The 21,398-nt window shown below is 40.9% G+C and overlaps 1 protein-coding gene across 3 annotated transcripts in view; it reads left to right on the forward strand.

Moving 5' to 3' along the window:
• MAP2K6 (mitogen-activated protein kinase kinase 6) overlaps positions 1–17,420 on the forward strand; it is a 132,258-nt gene extending 114,838 nt beyond the window's left edge. For 2 of the 3 annotated variants that reach the window (XM_059906517.1, XM_059906519.1), the window contains 2 exons: positions 2,452–2,497; positions 8,464–10,051. In XM_059906517.1, the coding sequence (XP_059762500.1) occupies positions 2,452–2,497; positions 8,464–8,541 (124 nt within the window). In that variant the 3' untranslated portion in view covers positions 8,542–10,051. Of the gene's footprint in view, positions 1–2,451; positions 2,498–8,463; positions 10,052–15,405 lie in introns of those variants that run through there. The other variant, XM_059906518.1, reaches the window with a different exon arrangement.
• Positions 17,421–21,398: the final 3,978 nt, after the last annotated feature.

Below are 21,398 nucleotides of genomic sequence, written 5' to 3' on the forward strand. Positions count from 1 at the left end.
ACCTCTCCTTAAAAATATAAGTATTTAATTTCTTCTACGTGATGAGAAGAGAGAGTATCATTTCATTATGTACTAAATAGAAGGTCAAAAATCAGCTATATCACAAAGAACTCAAGTTGGTAAAAGAGGGCACTGTTTGAATTATTTGAGAGGCAAGCTTTTCTTTCTATCATTTCCTTGGTTCAGGGTTGACCAGTGAGAGGTGGGAATGGAAAGCTGGGATGTGGTCTTCAAGGAGACTTTTTAAGAGTCTGTGTAGATTTAGGGTTTGATGCTTGACTAATGGTCCATCTAAATAGGACACTTGAAATCAACCACTTGACTACTGAGTGTGGATTTAAGGAAAAGCATGTGTGCTTTTCCTTACTGATTTTAGGAAGATAAATTGTTCAGATTATAGAGAAGACTTTCTGGTTCTTGATTTGATTTGAACAATAGCCGAAATTCAGGGCTTTTGTACGTGAGTCTGTTTGCTTTTTTTCCTAGGGTCTCTGTGCAAGTCAGCCACGCTCCTGGGATCACATTTCTTCCGTGTTTCTTTCTAGATGAACTAGCTCTTGAACTTAGAAAGAAAGACTTTTGTTTCCTGGGGTGGAAGGCAGGGAGGGGAGGTAGACATGAGGATATGCCCAAATGAGAGATGAACCAGCTGGAGATGACTGTAAGCCAACTTCATTTCAGAGGAGGAGCTAGAGGGGGCAGCGAGGAGGAATGCCCTAGGACACACGGCCCAGGGTTTCCCGACCTCGGCACTGGTGACACTTTGGACTGGATCATCCTTTATCGTTGGGTGTCCTGTGCATCATGGGGTGTGTGGCAGCATCCTTGGCCTCTACCTATTAGTACCAATAACCGCCCCCCCCCCCCACCAGCTGCATCAACCAGAAGTGCCTCCAGACATTGCCGCATGTCCCCTGGAGGGCAAAACCACCTGCAGTTGAGAACCACCAACAGAGCCTTTTAGAATCTCGGGATATAGGTGCACATGGCGTCATCAGGGGGAGCTACAAGGTCTTTCATTTCACTCAGGCACATCTTCCCATGTCAACCCAGCTGTGACAGTTGATAAGTCCTCTTCCTAATTCGCTCTTATTTTTATCCTCAGTTGAGATGAAACTTTCTCTCTTAGGTTGTCTGGGCTGTGAGGTCACTAGGGTCCTAGATCTGCCCTCAGTTCCAGGTTGAAACTTCTGTCCTCACATCTACCTGTACCCTGTCTCAGGTTCCCTGGCTTCTACCCACAGCATTGCCTGGAGTCGACGGGTAGGCTGCTTTAAGTTGTTCTGGTTCAAAGGCTTCTTTTTTTTTTTTCTTTTCATTTCGTGTTGTTTTAAACCATAGTTTTTCCAAGCATCTCAGCTGTTTCACTCTCTGGTTCTGTATCTGGCCCTCCCCTCAACTGTTAGCCTCTGTGGGTGGAAGAGAGTTCATGTCACACATACTAGGTCTCATTTCCTCAAAATGATCCATTAGCACAAATCTCAGCCACCCAATAATCAGTTACTTTTTGGTTCCTTCAACGCCAGGCAAACTGCCTTTCCATTCATGTATGATTTTATGGCCCAGGGCAGAGGAGTCTGTAGGTTGCCTTGCAAATCATACTTTTCAAAATCATTCTTTTCTCCATTCTGTAACCTGGGATTCCAACTCCAAATAAACTGCTTCTTTTCTTTCTTTTTCCATTTTAAGGCTGTGGGTGGATAAAGGGGTGGGTCAAGAACAGGGGTGAGGGTTTGGTCTCTTCATACTGCAGTTTTATTACTATTGCCTCCACTATCAAATGTGATTAAAATGTCTGTGTGTACAGACAGCTAAATGAATGGGAGCCACTTGACAGTGGTGTATGACCACCAAGTATTGATATTTCTAAGAAGAATAACTGCTAAGTCCTTGGCTGCGTGTGCTTTCTCTTTCTTCAGCCAAGAGGTCGTAAACCAGCAGCGTGACCTTAGACATTTTACGTGTGTATTGCTTCTCTCTCAAGCAGGTTCAGCAGGGAGTAGATAAAAGCAAATTATACATGCAAGGGGCCAGAGGCAAAGAGAACGAGGTATTGAAGATAGTGAGGAGATAATGAATGTAATATAAGAAATACCTGCCAATTTCTTTGCAAGTGGGGGTGGATTAAACGCTGTTTTGAAGGAAAGGAGACATGTATTTTGATATATAATAAAAGTTGGTTTTTATGTCATTGGTAAAGTGTCATAAGGAAAGTAAACACACACACACACACACACACACACTCTTATTCTTCCCATTAAGGTACACCCAGAGTGATTTAAAACATAATTGGTAAGACTAACCAAAAAGGAAAGTCAAGACGGGAGATTTATGTTTTCAGTACATTTTTAAAGGTGGTTCTGTTTAGTCTTCTACAGGTTCTGAAATCCGAGTCTAGTGAAAATACAGATGGTTTCTAGATTTTAATGTGATCTTCTTTTTTTCTTTAAGCTTGAAGAAGAATTCCAAAGAAAGGCCAACATATCCAGAGCTTATGGTGAGTATTGTTAGTGGTGTAAATGTGTCCAGACTAATAGCGAGTACAGGGAAAATGACTGACACCTAAATTATAATCAAACATCTGTACTGAAGTGCTGATTCACTGAGACATTGGTAAGTGAAGTTAAACCAAGAAAAAAAGAGCTGAGGCTTTCGTGTACCCTATATTCGTCCTAAGTATAACTGGGCCGTGTCACCAGTCTTAGCAATTTTTTACATGATAATAAAACCTGTCATCGTATAGACCAAATTATGTCTGTGAAATTTATATTTTCAAATTTTAAAGATATTAGGAGTCACCAAGGAATACAAAATGAAGGAAAGCATAATTTAAAGGATTTCAATAATGAGAGAAACTTAAGTGCTATATGACTGATCAATTTTTGATAAAATATTTAGGATTCGTTGGATGAACCTCTTTTTGGTGGGAGTTTAGGGGGGAAAGAATCACTTTGTTTTCTCCTGGTTTCACTTTAGTGGAAAAAAGTACGACAAAGCCTTTTTAATTTGAATTATCCTACCTCACCATTCACAGTTTATTATTTGCGCTATCCGTAAAAAAGGTGAAAATAAGACCTCAGGCTTGTTGTTTTTAAATAGTTTCTTTTAAATCATGGAGACTGCAGTTCTAAGCTAGTTACAGATGATTCTTTAATAGACATAGTAGGGACCTATACTTGGCAATTCTTATCTACGAATATGTTGAATGCGGGAGAAACATTTTTTTTTTGAAATATAAAATTTAGACTATTTACTGATTTGTGTTAATCCCTCCCTCGATGTGTTTCAATTATTAAGGTTTTAATTTTAGCAAGGAAAGGAAGAATTCTGTTTGTGCACAATTGCAAAAGACATAAGAGCAAACCTTGGCACCATTTCTAACTGGAGTGTAGTTATTCAGCAGGCGTCAAATGCTTGCTCCCATCCCATCCCACCCACAAGCAGCGCTCAATCTTCAGGACCAACTCCGGGCAGGTGATAGAAGTACAGGTTCCTGATGTCTCTTAACAAATGGGGTGGTGAAGAGGCTCCAACCTAGAAAAGTATAGCTTGTTACCTATTTGTATGCCTTCTTTGGAAAAATGTCTAGTCAGGTCCTTTGTCCATTTTTAAATTGGATTATTTGGGGGGTTTCTGCTACTGAGTTGTATGAGTTCTTTTTTTTTTTGGCTGCACCATGCGGCATGCCAGGATCTTAGTTCTCTGACCAGGGGTGGAACCTGCACCCCCTGCAGTGGAAGTGGGGAGTCTTAACCACTGCAAATATTTTCTCCCATTCCACAGATTGCCTTTTCATTCTGTTGTTTCTTTGCCATGCAGAAGCATTTCAGTTTGATGTAGTCCCACTTGTTGATTTTTTCCAACAAGTACATAGAAAGGTATCACTAGTCATCAGGGAAATACACATCAAAACCGCAGTCAGATATCACCTCACACCTGTTAGAGTGGAGTGAAAGATAAGAGATGAACACTGGTGAAGATGCAGAGAAAAGGGAGTCCTTGTACAAGATTGGTGGGAATGTAAACTGGTACAGCCAGTATAGAAAACAGTTACGGAGGTTCCTCACAAAATTAAAGACAGAACTATCTTATGATTAACAATTCCACTTCTGGGCATATATCTGAAGGAAATGATATCACTATCTTGAAGAGATATCTGCACCCCCATGTTCATTGCAGCAGTATTTATAACAGCCAAGATGTGGAAACAATCTAAGTGTCCATTGATGGATGAATAGATAAAGAAAAATATATATATATATATACACACACACACAATGGAATATTATTCAAGCATTAAAAAAGGAAATCCTGCCATTTACAACAACACGGGTGAAGCCTGAGGACATTATTCTAAGTGAAATAAGTCAGACAGAAAAAAACAAATACTGTATGATCTCACTTAAATGTGGAATCTTAAAAAAATTGAACTTAAAGAAACAGAGAGTAGATTGGTGGTTGCCAGGGGTGGGTGGGTTGGGGGACTGGATAAAGGTGGTTAAAGAATACAGATTTCTGTTTTACAAGATGAATACGTTCTGGGGGTAGAATATATAGCGTGGGGACTAGAGCTAATAACATTTTATTATATATATTCGAAAGTTGCCAGGAAAGTAGAAAGCATATCTGGTTAGTCACAGCTTATCACGTGGATTTTTAGTTCTGTTGGTTAAGCTTGGATTTGAGTCTGAACCATGCATCGACTGGGTGACTGTGAAAGAATTCTGGGAAGAGTCTGACAAGAGACAAGGCATCTTTCTTGGGCTTCTTTGTCCTCTTTAAAAAGGTAGCCCCTGGGACTCAGCATTCAACTAAGCTTTATTCAACTAATACCCGCAATTGAGGCAGAAAAGGAGATGAGTAATGCTTGAAAAAATCTTAGCATACTGCATGTTTGGGTTAAATATTTCCTCTCTGATTATGTTTATAATAGCCAGTCAGGGGCCTTTTCAACCCTGGCTACTCTTTCTTGGTATTCTTCTGCAACCCCCAGAGTCATTTTAAAATTAATTTCAGATAAAGGGCAACAGGCATATAGAGCGACTCCTGTGGGGTCCTATGCAGCCTGAACTCCCATTTTAAAGTTGCCTTGTTTGTCACTCTTTTTAGATAAAAGAATATTTTCTGTATATGTCTGGTGATTTAAAATGCATGACATTTTTTTTTTTCCCCTTCCAAGTGACTTCTTATCAGAGGTTTCAATGGAACACCCTTGAGAAAAAATGCTGAGTCCTAGCTTAATATCCACTGGTAGCTGATGCTGAATTCTACTTTCCCAATTTATTCTAACACTATGGTCTATTATGGTCTACATATTAATGTTGTAAGATCATGTGGGTCTCCCCTCCCCGCCCGCCCCCCACCCCGCCTTTTATGGCATTCATCTTTGTGGTCCTGGAAACGGACTTGCCTTTTAAGGCCATAACTGCTCCTTGCTTTTCTGTGGAATTGAGGTTTTTCAATGGAAAATCTGAGTCCAAACTCTTTGACTGTAGCTTTGGGAAAACACATGCTGAGAGGCTATTGTTTAGGTTGTGGGAGTTGGTGAAGAGGTAGAAAGGAAAAAAAACCTCCTTTTTTCCAGGTGAAGAACAGTATAATTAAGGCCCCAACCCAGACATGTACCTCTTCTAGAAATTCCATAAATTTTGCTCCCTGTTTGGATTGAGGAGTGGACATGCTTTAAGATCATTTCATTTGCTTATTCTCTCAAACGTCCATGGGGGAACATGACTCAGTAGGAATTGTTCTTCTGGGGTAGGGGACCAGCCAATGTTTTTGTCAAGGATTAGACAGTAAATATTTTAGGTTTTGTGGGCTGTCACAAAAACTTGACTCTGTTGTTTCAGTGTGAGAGCCGCCATATTCAATAGGTAAACAAAAGGGTGCAGCTGTGTTCCAATAAAACTTTATTTCAGAAATAGGCAGTGAGCTAGACATGGCCGCTGGTCCATCAATTGTTGACCTCTGTCCTAGATGATAACCACCAGAAATGAAAACCAGAAATGACTGCCCAGTGAAGTGATTATGTTCTCTGAATGTCCTGGGAAGTCCTAGATTGAATCACAGTGCTAAGCGGGGATGACCGAACACAGAGAAAACCATCGTCTTGAGGGATGAGGTGTCTGCAGCGGATCTGCAGACTCTTGGTGATGGTAGCGATGCTCCCGGCAGTATGTTCAAGTGCTCCCCTCCTGCACCTGGCCCCTCTTTTGAGAACCTCAGCCTGGGCCTATGGTCTGGGGATGATGCCATGGTGCCCCTTCGCTGTCTCCTGGTTGCTGCCCTTGCTATTCTTAGCTGATTGCTTATAGAAGGGACTGGTTCCCTCCCAACCTTTTACAGCCTCAAAACCCACACAAGAAGACGAGCCACACTTTCCATTTTCGCATGCCCGCCTGCTTTCCCCTGCCCCTGCCCTCTGGCTCTCACAGCATTTTCCCAGCCTGAGAATAAACTGAAAGATGCCTGAGGATTTTTTTTTTTTAAGGCTCCAGGTCAGGTTATTGAATTCAGTCACAGACCCGGGCTACGTACACTGAGCTAATAACCACCAGCAGAACCAGAGGTAGGACAGGACTGGCAGGCATTGGAAGCAGTCACTGAGACAATCCAAGGCTTGACGTGTCCTGTTTTGATAGTAAAAAGCTTTAAAGGACATAAAATGATCTCTAAATGTCAAGATGATGTGGGAAAGCTAATAAGCATGATGGTAAAACACTTGGTAAGTGTGCTGTGTAAGTGGTTAGTAATCAAAAGTAATGCTTCTATTTATTTATCCAAGGAGATCAAGAGGAAGGGCCCAGCACCTAGAGCTTCAGTTAATACCATGGATATGAAACTCTGGAGCAGCACCCAACCTGTATCTTCAGATGGGCAAAGGCAGAAAACCTTTTTTTTTTTTTTAAAGTCACGATACTTAATGGTGACCACCTACCTTCTTTGGGGCTTTATTTCTTTGTTCCTTTCCCATTTGCATTGTTTTCTAAAACTTCCATGGGTGGGCATTCAGTTTCCCACAGGGCTGACTCATCCAGCCCTCTGCCGTCAGGTTTAAAACAAATATAATTAGAAAACCTACAGCTAGGCAACATGAAGGTTGTAAACTAAAATCCTCAAATTCAGGGGAAACCGAGTGAGTCATCTACATGTCTGTGTGCAAAAATACTCATATTTAGCTATTCAACTAGTCCTTGAGAACAATACCCCCAGACAATCCGGGAGAGGGCCCTCCTAGCTCAGGGGGCATGTGGCACTAGGTTCTACCTGAAGGAACTGTCCTTTTTGGTGTGTTCAGTTTGTCCTGTCTCCACTGGGAGAACTGTGGGTCACGAGCTGATGTGTCTACTTCTAACTAGAGGTGTAAGGCTCCAGTGTGGCAGCCAGGCGCTCCCTGTAACGAAGTTGAGCAATGTGGGGAGGACCGCCCTGCTGCAGAGCAAATGGCTTCGTTTCCTTCAGAATTGTTTTGAAATGTGTGGCTTCCTGTACTGGACCGTGCTTATTCCCCCAGCAAAGAACAAGACTTGATGTAAAGTTTACTTAATCGGAGCTGCATGAATAGACCATTTTTTGCTTTTCAGTTTTTAAATTCCAAGTTGAATTTTCTCTGCCCATACCTCGAGTTGGGCAGGCTACATTATTTTCCAAATGGATCAGATCATCATGGAGAGACATATGTATCACTTGTAGACGTGGCTTAAAAAGTAGCATTGTTAACTGTTTCAGTCCAAACCAGCTCGCCTGGTATTTTAAAAATTGGTTTCTCATTCTGCCACCGATTTCTTGAGAAAGTACATAAGCCTCTGAAATTTCTAATTATTTTACTACTGTATCTGTCTAAAAATTACTTTGTAAGGGACAGGGTTATTTGGTAAATCGGAGCCTTGGACCATCTTTGCTATTCCTTGTATTTTACCAGGGATGGATGTATATAGCTAGTTACACGTGTATATTTTAAAGCAGTAGATACACTGTCATGAAAATATATACCAAAATGGGAGGAGCAGCAGCCAAGCAATATCTTTAAAAAGTTTGCACAGGGGAGGGTGGGATGAATTGGGAGATTCGGTTTGACATAAATACACTACCATGTGTAAAATACATAGCTAGTGGGAACTTGCTGTAGAGCACAGGGAGCTCAGCTCGGTGCTCTGTGACGACCTAGATGGGTGGGATTGGGAGGGGGGAGGTCCAAGAGGGAGGGGATATATGTATACATATAGTTGATTCACTTCATTGTACAGCAGAAACTAACACAACATTGTAAAGCAATTATACTCCAATTAAAAAAAAAAGTTTGCATCACTAAATGTGTACTTGGTTTGGGAGGCGGTAGGAAGAGTCCAGTTTAGCCCTGATAGGGGTACTTAATTTGTTGACTAACCAGATCTGTTAATTTGGTAATCTCATGCATTGTCAGTGACAGGTATTAATACCAGGTATTTTTCTTTTCTCTACCAGCACCATCCATTTTTCACCCTACACGAATCCAAAGCGACAGACGTGGCATCTTTTGTAAAATCGATTCTTGGAGACTAAAAACAATGGACTCCATCAGTTGACCCTCCTGTGGATTGGTGGGTTTACGGGGTGAAGCAAGTTCACTAAAGCGCCAATAGAAACTCATCTTTGAGATAATTTAACCCTGCCTCTCAGAAGGTTTTTTTCTCCCCATTTCCTTTTTCTTTTTCCCCTCCAAAGGGGGCCTTGGAATCTATAGTATAGAATGAACTGTCTAGATGGAAGAAATATGATAAAGGCTTAGGACTTAAAAAGGTGATTAAATATTTAATGATGTATCATATGAGTCCTTAGGCTTTTCAGACTTCTCTTGTTCTTTACAAAATGAAAGTATTGGCCCTGGTAAAAAGGTGCTACAGTGGTGATGAAATTGTAAGTAGATCTGTGGTTTGTCCCACTTATTATTTTAATATTTATGTTTAAGCGCTTGGTTGAAAAGATTCCATTTTATGCGAGGAGGGAGAGACAAAAGACAAGATTGGGTTGGCAGTATTTATAGGCTTTTTCATTTTTTAAGTTCAGTCGTGTCTGTGGTCCAGAAGAAGTTATTTAATGTGCATCTTTAAGAGTATTATACAAGTATCCACCAGGAGCTCTTGTGAAGTATCTGTCCCAGCTGTTGTGGCTGCTGCCGTGTTCCTAAATTTCTGCTCCATCCTGGGTAATAACCACATATTCTGGCGAAGTGGCAAGGTATCCTGGTCATACTCTTTTCCCAACTTTGGAAAACATAAAATCACTTTTATCACAGCTCAAAGAGTCACAGATTTGGTTCTCTTGACATCTGTATTATACTATTAACGGAATGTGATTTGTGATGTGATTTTCTATCATCTGTCTATCCTTCTACATGTGCGTGCACGCATGTGTGTGTTTGTATTTGATGTCACAAATTCTGCCAAATGGCTCTTATAAATAACGTCTAATATCTATAAATAACATCTAAGGAGGACGTTTGTCAGTCCTAAGGGGAAATATGTCAAACCACACAGAGAATCAGTGCCTTCCTCTGCTTTTCCCCCTCCTACAATGTATAAGCCCCAAGGATTGCCTTTGTCGTTATTGTACTCTTGCGCTTTTTTTGGTTTTGTTTTCTGTTCAATGAAGAAGACTTACTATAAATGGAAGGGCTGCAGTAGAAGAAAATTAAAGGCAGTGAGTCGTTCTCTGATAAGGTGGGAAGATAATGGGAAGGGTTGAATGAATTCCTGGAAGTAGAGGCCACATTTCCACAGGCTAAGTTCAAGGCACGTCCTTCTTCAGCAGTGGATTGCTCCACGGTGGGAGGCCAGCTCCATGGTGGATTCCTAACAGGTTGACGAAGCAACAAAAGCTCTTTCTCATGGCCAGATACACCCATGGGTTCTCTGATTTGGGGCTCGAGGTTCCTCAAAGGTCAAAGAGTGAAGTGGTCCACAGGGAAAATACGACTGATAACCACCAGGAAGCATTGCTTTTGGACACTGTTAATACAAAGCTACTCTTGCAGCACAAGGGCAGAGGATTTTTATTAAAAGAAAAAAGAACACGCTCTGTTCCTTTCTTTGCCTCAAGTTCACAAATATGGAGAGAAGACTGCTCCCTTGAATACCCTGCTTTTTTCCTTTCAGAGTTTGAAGCGCAATCGTATCTTTTTCTCTCTTCGCATGTTTCCCTTGTTCTTGGCATCCAGTTCATGCCCAGAGAGGGTATGGCTCGTCCATACACTTCTTCATCTTCAGTTCCAAGACATCCTGTTTGATAAACATCAAATTCATCTGCTTTGATGCTACCCCGGTCTTCATCTTTTTCCAGCCAGAAAAAAAGGGTATTATTCCAGTTATTATTGCCATTCACTTTCCTACCCTTCTTTCTAAATCTGGAAGTTTCTCTCTTTGAGACCCAGAGAAAAAAATCACAACTGTATTCATTCATCTTCTGAAAAAAGAAAGTAGCAGAAAAAAATCTGAGGCCATTTCATGACAGTTTTTGGTGAAATATGTAAAGCAAGACATCTATCTGGTCTGGGTCAGACTACTCTTACCTCTTGTTCAGTGTGATTTCTACTTTGAAATTTTCTTAACTAACTGTGTGTCTCATGTGTACCCCTCTCCAGTCTGTGAGCCCAGGGTCTGGCCTTGCAAAACAAGCACACTGGGGAGAGGAGTTAGTCAATGGTGCTCAATCCTGGCGCACACTGGGATCACTGGGGGCTTGTGAACACTGTTAATGCCAAGGTCCCAGAGATTCGCACTCAATTGGTCAGGGTAGGACCTGGGGGTTGGCATTTTTTACAGGCCACTATTGTGATTCTGATGTGCAGCAGGGTTGAGAACATGGTCTACTACCCACTAAGGAGAGAGATGGAATACTGATTTGAAATTTGGGATACCTTTTCCCCATAGAAACGATGTTTTACATGGTGATTAGGTATCTTATGTACTAAAGTAGAGTGGCCTGATAGCCTTACGAGTCTAAAGTTTAGGATTTTTTTTAGAACTGTGTTATAAGTTCTAAACAACTAAGTTTAAAATAAATATAGAGATGCACAAACTATATTTAAGTTGATGTAAGTTGGGAGTCTCCTGTACATACATACGTGTGTGTGTGTGTGTGTGTGTGTGTGTGTGTGTGTAGAGAGAGAGAGAGAAGACATCCCTGTCCAGGGATGATACTCAAATTATTTAATGTGCTACCAGCATGGACCATCTGAATATTAGCCTTGCATATAATTATCAGTGTATCAGAAAGTCGATACATCTCTATAAAAGAGATCATGCTCTTTTTTCCACAAATGTATTTGATTTGGTGTGATATAATTATCCACATTATATATTGTCTTTATGTTGATAAAAATATCCATTTCTCTATATATTGTTGGCTTCAGAGGTATGCTAAAAAAGTAATGTGAATGACTTTTAGGACAATTGCCATTTAAGTGTGTGTATCAGTAAGGATTGCCCTTCAGAGGAAGCACTTTCAGGATTATTTATGTGAATAATGCTACTAAATATCTTGGCCACTTCTCTTTCAGAAAAGGCTTCAGAATCCACTTCCTCCCCCATACGTGTTACATGTGGAATCATCATTTTATAATTACTCCTTAGTTGCTTGTTTGTTTTTACAAAAATCCTTACCAGGTATTTTCCTCTTTGTTTTACCCACCTTGCATATCAGACTTAGCACCAAGCTGTGCTTGGCAACTTCTAGAAGTCAAATTTGCCCTCAGAGCTGGAGTTTTACCATGAAAACTTTTAAATGTCTTTTTAAAAGACCATGCATTGGCTCTGAAGATAATTTAAAATGTAGATTTCTCAAAAAAGCACGTGTTCGTTTTTAAGCAAAGTCAACCTCCCTGGAATAAGTGTAGAGCCTCCCCAGTGGTGACTAAAGGAGAAGGAACTCACATAGATGTGTGTATTTCATGATAAAATATCAGATAGTCCCCGATTTCCCACCTGGCAACTTCTATCAGCCCCGATGTGGAAGAACCGTCCGTTCTTCTAGTGTCTGTGTTTGCTCACACTGATGTAATCAGAACAAATTGGTTACATAAGCCGCTTCTCTTCTGCTTACACAGTCTGAGATGGAAAATGAGTATGTGTGTGCACAGCTCAAAATTGTTTGTCTTTTACCGTGCTTGTATATCCTCCAAGCCTAACCCAAAAATGTATATGCCAGAAATTTCCAAACATCCTCTGTTCAGGGTGCCATTGATTGTCTTAGTAACTTTTTCCACGGCGCCCTAGGCCAAAAGAAATACTTAATATTTCCATTTATTAAGTTGTTAGGTCCACACAACTTTTTTTTGTTTTCATGTTAAAACAATTTATTAAACTAGTAAGGAGAAGTTGGTAATTGAAATGACAATAAACAGTACCATTTACAGGAGCATCAAAAACCTCAAAATGCTTAGGGACAGATTTAGCAAAATAGACACAACACCTGAACAGTGAAAACTATACAATGTTTCAGAGAGAAACAAAGGAGACCTAAATAAATGGAGCGAAATATTATGTTCCTGCATTGGAAGATATTGTTTTCATATCAGTTCTTTCCAAATTGATTTATAGAATCAATGCACTCTCAATAAAAATCCCAGCAGGTTTTAAAAATATATAAATTGACAAGCTGACTCTAAAATTTATATAGAAGCACAAAAGATCTGTAATAGCTAAAACAGTTTTGAAATAAAAGAGCAAAGTTGGAGGACTTACACAGTTGTCCTTGGTAACCTTGGGGGATTGGTTCCAGGACACCCCATGGATACCAAAACCCATGGATGCTCAAGTCGCTTTTATAAAATGGTATAATATTTGCATATAATCTGTGCACATCCTCCCATACTAGGTTTACACAACTTAATTGTAGTAGTTTGCAGGATGTCCTACAGATGCCGCTGTGGTTCCCTCGAAAAGTTACGATATCTTGTGTCCCTAGGAGTTTTCTGCGGAGTCTCAGGGTGTCTCAGCACACAGTTTGGGAACCACAGATGTATGTTTTACTGATGGTTTTTTTTGCTCTGTCTACAGTTCGTGACCCTGAAAACGCAACTCTTGGTTACTCAGTCCTCTGTACGACTTCACTTTTGTGTCTCATTATTGTTGCTGCTTGCCTCTCATTGATTAGGTTTTTAATTGAGGCCGTACCCTTCTTTGCTGTTCGTCAGCCCTGCAACCCTGATGTCATGGTCTAGAAAGTGAAACATTCCTTTGCCCCAGCATTGGAGGAGGTCAGCCTTGAGGCTAAAGAGGCACTGTTTTCTGTGAATGCAGCTGATTTAGTATCTTTGGAACAGAATCACAAAGGAGGCAGAGAGGGGCGAATGTTTTTGTAGTTTAACTCTAAAAATGCTTTTGTTGACCAAGAGGCTTCACCAGCTCTGCTCAGAGAAACTACTGTTTCTCCCAAAGGTGTCGAACAAAACACTTTATCTTTGGCCTGAAAGTGCAGTGGATACCTACTTTTTAATTTCCCAACCCCAATGCTTTTTTAGCTATGTAATGCCCTCTAACCTTGAAGAAGGATTCTTATTTTCATAAAATTCATTGGAGCTGGTGGTCAGATCTAGTAAAATGAATTAAACCTCTACTGTGCTGGGGATTTTGCCTTCTTAATGTCTATCTATGATTTAAAGGGAGATTTCCTAGCTTAAAGGAATCTTCCAGTTTTAATAGCAAGTAGAAGGTGCAGTTTTCAATCCAACCCCTGAAGATTTACATGTTCAGATGGAAAAATGTCAGAGTAAAATCTAGGAAGAGGAAGTTAACCAAACCTGATAGAATAGACAAAAGGTATTTTACTGTAGAAGGTCCATGTTCCTCTTATCTAGGGTGTGTGTGTGTGTGTGTGTGTGTGTGTGTGTGTGTGTGTGTGTAGCACTGTTTAATGTGCTAAGGATACTCTTTGGTTTTCTTTGGCTTTAAGTGGGGTACTCTGGATTGCTTTGAGACTCTCTTGAAAGCTAGGACCTCTTCCCTAGGAAAATGTATGCTGTACACGAGCACATAGTTTTGCAAACATTTTTCATTGTGGGAGAGGGGAGGAGAGTACAATCCCATATGATCAATAACTTCTGGCTCTGTAGAATGTGGACTGTGACACCTGAGACCAGGGGTTGGCAAACTTTTTCTGGATAAAGGGCCAGATAGTAAATATTTCTGGATTCGTGTGCCATGCAGTCTCTGTTGCAACGATTCAAGTCTGCTGTCAGAGAGTGAAAGCATCCATAAACAATATGTAAATCGATGAGCACAGTGCCGTGTTCCAATGAAACTTTATTTACAAAATCAGGCAATGCGCCAGGCCATGGTTTGCCATAACCTGTTCTAGACCATCAAATACAAAACTCCAATTGATTAATTCTATGTATAGAGTTCTTCCATTTAGTGAGTATTTAGTTCAACTGCTGTTGAGGCAGATTAGGAAGATGGACATAGGAAAATGAATTCTGAAAAGATGGGGACTGTTCAATCCCATGAAAATTGCCTCTTAATTTCCTCAGGTAAATATTCTGCTCTGGAAGCCAATGGGACAATTTTCTTCAGATTAAACTGAGTAGCCACCTTTTGCATTTCTATGCAATAACTTACTTCGTAACATGGAAATAAAGGCACACTTCTCCTACACGTTCACTGCATTCTCGTCTCTTAGCTTTGCATTTTGTTTCTCTTTGTGGTGTGATTCATGTGCAAGGAGAATCATGAACCCAGACACAAATCATTCGGTTTTCCTTCTTCCTGAACTGCATCAGGATTTGAGAATTTGGGAGGTCACATTAACCTCAGAAGTAGAAGGTAGATAGAATTCTTAAAATCTTCCAATTCATCCACCTCATCTCTTCGGCTGTCTTTGAAGAGAGTGATAAAGAATAGTTTGGGGTCAAAATACTGGTTCTCAGGTAGACTTAGAGCTATAGGAGACGCAGACCTACCCCTTGAATGCTATCCCTGGGCTTGGAGAGAGGAGATCGCTTTACCTTACTCCTTTTTTACGGGGCCTATGCTGGATGCCTCCTTTCTGATGTGACTGTCTTGGGTTGCCAGCCTTGCTTGAAGCTCTGGGCTCCACAGCCCTTGGTGAAAGTTCTGTTTTCTCCGTGGGACTGTAACAACTGTATAATTTGCTTTGCTTCTGTCAGTAATTATCCTCTTTGCTGTACAGAATGCTATACAAATAACAGTCTGCCAGTTACCTAAGCTGTCTCTATTTTCTTCTTCCAGGACAACACATCTTCCTTAAAGCTACAGTCTCTTTACGGTCCAGAAACATTTTTTTTTTTCCTGCTACATCATCAGGCGAACATAGAGTACACTTAAAATGATACCCGGAAACTCCTTAAGAGAGTATATTTAAGTATTTGATCTGGCAATTTACCTAAAAGAATGTTTTCTCTTCACCTAGGGAAATAAAACCTGAATTCCAGAGCCTTCAAAATGAAACTATCCTTCTGGGGGAAGCATATTGCCACCAAATACACCACTCACCACCTGTTCCTGGTGTCTGCAAAGAAGATGTGTCATTTTTCTGAGGTTTAGAGAGTCTGTGTTTACAGGTCTACAAATATCATTCTACCATTGCAGGTTTTCTAATGGAGCCATTTGGAATCAAGACTTCAGCTGGGGTTTATCTTTTCAGTTCCTGACCCAAACTCCTTTTGCAAGCAACATTTCTCTAAAAGCTTTTTTTGTATCTGAGGGAAGAGAACTGAGGGAAGAGAACTGGGCCTCAGAAAAAACATAAAGCAAGGTCAAGGACTTTGTGATAGGGATTCTTTTCTTTAAAAAGAAGCCGACAGCACCTCATAACACAAACATGTGTTAACAGAATTTAAAAATATCCAGCCTTGTTCCCTTGGACTGTCAGTATCTTGACATCACTTGTATTTGTCATTTGAACTAGGATATCAAGCCCTTTATTCTTGGGAGTTTACAGTTTGATTTTGGGAGATTTGCACTGTATTTCTTTCTTACAGTTGTCAGTATGGACGTATGTCTCTGTGGACAGTTAATCTTGACACACGTGAGCTTTGCCCAGGTTACACTTTTGCATTTCTGGGTTTCAAGGTCTCTTTCGAGGAATGAGGCTAATGCTCTTATGACTTGGAGACTGAGTTCAGGGAAAGCACGGGGCAGTTTAAGGCACTTACTTGTGTCTTAATATAGGAGAAAACAAAACAAAACAGAACTTCCTAAGTAATCCCCAGGGTTTGTGGCTTCGGCCAGGCCATCAGGGTCTTTTCTGTTTTTCTTGAGTGCATTTGCTTGCTATTCCTCTGCCATTTACAGATGCCCTGGGCTGACTTAACACTTCTGTGGAAAGGAAGTGATCCAACCATTTTCATATATCAAAAGTCAGAATCAGCAGTTTTGCATTGGTCTTGCCTACACGGACTCTATTGTTCTCAGATCGGGAAATGGTGAGGGACAGCTAAGAGAACTTGTAGCAAAGCTCTCATTCACAGTATAAGACCTTATAATAAAACTTCCATTTGGCCTTTAAAGAAGAGCAGCTGGGTTGGATATGTCTTCCTCCGAAGTCATATTCTACTGTGGCCAGAAATTAACAATTAGCATCATTTGGTCACTACCAGTGTTTTTGTGTTGGAGCCTGCAAGCTATTTCAACAGAGCAAGTCAAGCCACCGCCCTAGGGGATTGTCATTGGACTTTGTAGTTTAAGGCTGAACAGTGATGTGAAATTGTGCTTGGGGGCTCGAAGAAAAGATAAATGCAAAGGGCTGGCACCCCATGGAAGAGCAAGCTGATAAGAGAAGCAGACAGATATATCCCTTAATTTATTTTCAGTAATACTATAAAGATGATCTCCTACGGGAAAATCCATCAAAAAACCAAGCCTTTATTATTTTTTTTTTCTTCAAAATACTGAACTATAAGAGGATTCAGAGAGTGGCATAAATTTGGATATCAGAAAATTTTCTCTTGTTTCCCTAGTGTTACTGATTCTACAGAGACCATTTAAACTGATGGCACCCAGAAAAAAAGGTAGATGATTAGAGGGGTGATAAAGCATTTTGAGAGCATGCAACCCATCTATCAGCTGCCTTCTGGGTAAGGAAAAATGAATACAAACCCGAGCCTCCTAACGTTTAGTTCCGGGGGAAACGTTTTTAAGAAAGGTGGACACCGAAGGTTATCTGACGAGTATACTTTTCTCACAATGCAGAGAACCATGCATGTTCACAGAAGTACACTACAGGTCTTCACCAGAAGAGCTAGAATTTATAATTTAAAACAAACACTCAAAGCTTAGTTTGAATTTTCAGAAGCAGTGTGGAAGAAGTGGTTGCTCTATTTTCTTTTCTTCTGATCTCAAGTTGCCTATTGTATGTTCAATTCTCGGGGAGATAAGAGTTAAGGGCACAGAAGTTGTTTCCAGACTATATTCATTGGTGCTTCTGCGGGGGGGGGGGGGGGGGGGGTCTCTTGTCAAAGAGGGAGGGAAGAGAGTGTGATAAACCTTGCCTATCTAAAACCCCTGTCAAACTCCAATCAGAATATCTGGCTATCAATATTGTTCCCTTTAACTGGAAGTCTCTGTGGCTATTAAAGTCTTGGGCACTTAGGATGAAACGACCCATTGAGGACCACAAACAGCCCAAGAATCTGGGAGCTGTCTTCAACAGTATCTGTGTGTCCCTGATGTTTGCTGTCTTGAGTATGCTAACGGGGCTTGGAAGCGGAAGGGCAAGAGAGGGTCATGTATTTGCCTTTTTAGGCACGCATCATTTGAAAGAAAATGCAGACACTCATCTGTGACGGCCACGCATATAGATCCTTCAGTTGGTTATTACTGTAAAGTGGTTGAGAGTAACCTGACCTCAGTGACAAGGAAGTGGTGTCACTGGGATCTTGATGGGCAGTGGAATTTCTAAATTTCTACATTTGCAGAGGCGGGAACTGTCATTTTTGTTCATTGACACATAGGAAAAAAATAAAGCTCTTTGGACAGTGTTAGCACAGGGAAGGGTGCGTTCTGAGGCTCAAGCTGAAGGTCCCCACTGCTGGGTTTTACAAAGGTTGCACGTGGAGAACAGGAGTGGGTCCCTGGGGAAGCCCTTGGGAGCTGGAAACTGAGATAGTGTACCTGTCGTGAATGGAACGCAAGGGAGCATTCAGACATCAGACGGATCGTATCAGGTGCCTTCTGCACACTCATCAAAAATCTGCGGTGAATTCTGACAGTGGTACCTTTGCCATCAAACCAAATTTAACAGCTGGGGTTCCACAGCAGCCATTTCAGAACTATTTGTGTCAAAATGTTACATTTGGCAACAATTTGTCGCGTTCGCAGCCAATCTCTGTGTGAAAGCCACCCGAGGAGGCTCGATTAAGAAAATTCAGACAATTTATCCGTCATCTTATCCATGTGTTTGTTTTATTCTCTAGTCTCAAATTTATTTTCTGAGTGGAGTGATTTTTCCCTATGAACTGGAATGATGAAGTGATGTTTTAATAAAATAGGTATTTTTAGAGGAAAAAAGTCTTCCTTCTGTAATTAACTTCCACAATTGGGACATATTTCCTACGCTACGGAATCATCACATGGGGTCATTTAAAGCTGAAAGAGGGGTTGGGGTATATCAACAGTTCAAATTGTTTATTTAAATACATGAACATTTTTCTATATATTTTGTGAAAATATTGATGAGATGCTAGATATATACCTACTATATGGAATTGAACTTTACAAGAACTTTAGTTTTATAAGTGGGGTTCCCAGCTTCTTTTACTGCTGAAAATGCTGCTTTCATTTATAAATCTGGTTTCATATGGAAAAAAAAAACCCCACCTTTTTCTTACCTTGTGTGAATTTTATGAGACCTTTTTTTATTTGTATATATGATTGATTGTTTTCCTGTGTTGCACCCCAGCTTTGGTGTTAAGCCATGTTTACTGTAAAGACAGCTGTTGGGCAAGTGGAAACATGCCTGGTCTTTACAGTCCCTTGATGCTAGAAGAAAGTAATTCTAGATGCTAGTTAGGAGGTCCTGCTATCTCTTCCTGGAACCTGATATATTCTGAAAGGAGATCGGAGAGGTTGTCACCCCTATCCTTCGAAACCCGTCTCTGACACTGTGTCTCTGGAGAGTGTGAAATAGAAGACTGACTCCCATTTTGTGGATCCCCTCATCTTTCCTGCCATGTAAAGCACACTGCTGCCTTTCCTGGTGAACTTCATCTCTTCTCTGTGGATTGCCATATCTTTTCTTTATGGCTGAGGTGGGCTGGGCCGTAAAGTATGGAATTCATTATAAGTTTATACAGTAAAGACCTCTGAAGACTGTGGGTAGAATGTTTCCATGCCTTTGAGGTGCATGTTACATCTCTGTTTTGGCCTTGGGGACTTTTTGCTTGTGAGCTGAAGAAGGAAAGAAGAACTTGGGGGTCTATCCCTAACTCAGTGTGTGTTTTTCTACATGGGTATGTGTGGGGCAGCCTCCTTAAGGGGAAAACCTTCCTAACCATTGTATAGGGAAAGGGGAATTATGAATATCAATTGATAACTTCCAGGCAAAGCTTCAGTAGTGTATTTAAAAATACCTGTTTTGAGGGGACATGTACCTTTTGTCGTCTTTCCCGTGTCAGCTTTGGGGGGGCAGGCGTTTTCATTTTAGCCTAGCTTTCCTGCTACCCAGGTTGTGTGCATTGCTGCTGTTGTTTTCGTTTAAACTACCGCTTATTGTAATTGGTGATGTTATCTCAAAATCTCGAAACCAAGGAAATATTGGGTTGGCCAAAAAGTTCATTCCCGGAAGCTAATGCGCAGGACTTGAGGTAGATGCAAGTATTAGCGTTGATGTAGGTTAAGTTTTAATAGAGTTACCAGAAATATCCTGGATTGAGGGATAAAGTGGCCTTAAAGAGGTCATGGTTGCTTTTAATATTGGGAGAAGCCACCTGTCCTAGGTCCTTATTCTTGAGAAACTCATCTTTTCATGTAAATGCTGTTGGTGGGCATACTTCACAGCCTGGATGGTTGGCCCCTAGCAGTCAGTAAACAAGGAATTATAAAAACTGCCAAAGGTGGGAGTAATTTTCTCTGACATAGGTCATTCAGTGGTGAAATTTCCAGACTATCGTGCACGAAGCATAACTTTATAATCCCCCCCACCCTTTCTGATCTGAGAGCACAGTAAACGAAGAACAAGGTTCTGATGTGCCGCAAAGCAGTTCTTGGAATCTGTGTTCTTGACCAAGGAGATAGCTGAGGTGTCGAACCACGTGATTATTACGCGGCTCGTACGGCGACCGCTCTGGCCTCCCTCCCACCACCTCAAGGAAAATGAGAATTTTCAAAGGAAAATGAAATCGGGAGATTAGGTCACACTTGGACTCCTCTGTGGATGAAAAGCTGACACTGATTTCCTATCTCAGGATACCCTTCAGTTTCCTACTGCTGCTGAGGAACGGGTTGCACACCCTGTATCTGGTCTCCGGATGTTTGTGTTCATGTGTGTAAGGCTTCACTCCAGGGGTGTTGTTTTCCATGTCGGGTCAATCTATGAACTGACTCGAATAACATGATGAAGATGGAGAAGATAGTAACAATGTCAAAAGACACCCCGCCACCTCTTTCTGTCAAAGTGCTTGCCCTGCGTTCACGGCTAGAACAAAGAACTAAGTCTTCAGGAGCCAGGTGTCCTCGAAAGAAAGGGTGTGTTGATCTCACAGGAAAATGTACAACCAATAAAAGACATTTCAAAAAGGGCAGTGAATCTATATTAATTGGGTTGTTCGTGGAAATCCTTTGTTCCAGAAATGCTGCTTTTATGTGTAAATGCCCTGCAGGTAAAAGCTTTGCTGGAGCTCTGTATTCTCTTGTTTGCTCATCCATACTACCCCACTTCCCAAACATATGGGACAAAACATAACAAAACAACAGCATCACAGTCTTGAAGACTCATTAGAAAGCCATTTCATCTGCAGGGAACTTCAGACTCGATATTCCTAGGTTAGAAGTGAAGGCCATTATTTCATTATTAAAATCAGATGGCTTGTGGTGGGGATGAGTCCAGATGGCTGAAATGAAAAGATGAAGACCAAGACTTTCTGGCTTCCATGTGTTCCTGACACCGAACAATAGTGAACAATAGGCCATCTAGTTATTTGAGTTTTTCCTGGTCCTATACGTAATGCATGTAATATTAGGAAATTTGTCTTACACCTTTGGGTAGTGCCGCTGCCTGCAATGTAGATGTTCTGGGAAAGAAAAGGTTATTACATTACAGGTAAACAGGGTTGGGTCTGCAGAGTTCTCTGATTTCTCCTGTAAACTGAGTGGCTGGACCTAATTGGCTTGTATCCACGTTACTCCAGTTTAGAGAAGAATTGCTAGATCTTAATGTTAACAGTTTGAGTGGATCACCACTTATAT

Source organism: Balaenoptera ricei, chromosome 20 (genome assembly GCF_028023285.1).
Source record: "Balaenoptera ricei isolate mBalRic1 chromosome 20, mBalRic1.hap2, whole genome shotgun sequence".
Lineage (NCBI taxonomy): Eukaryota > Metazoa > Chordata > Mammalia > Artiodactyla > Balaenopteridae > Balaenoptera > Balaenoptera ricei.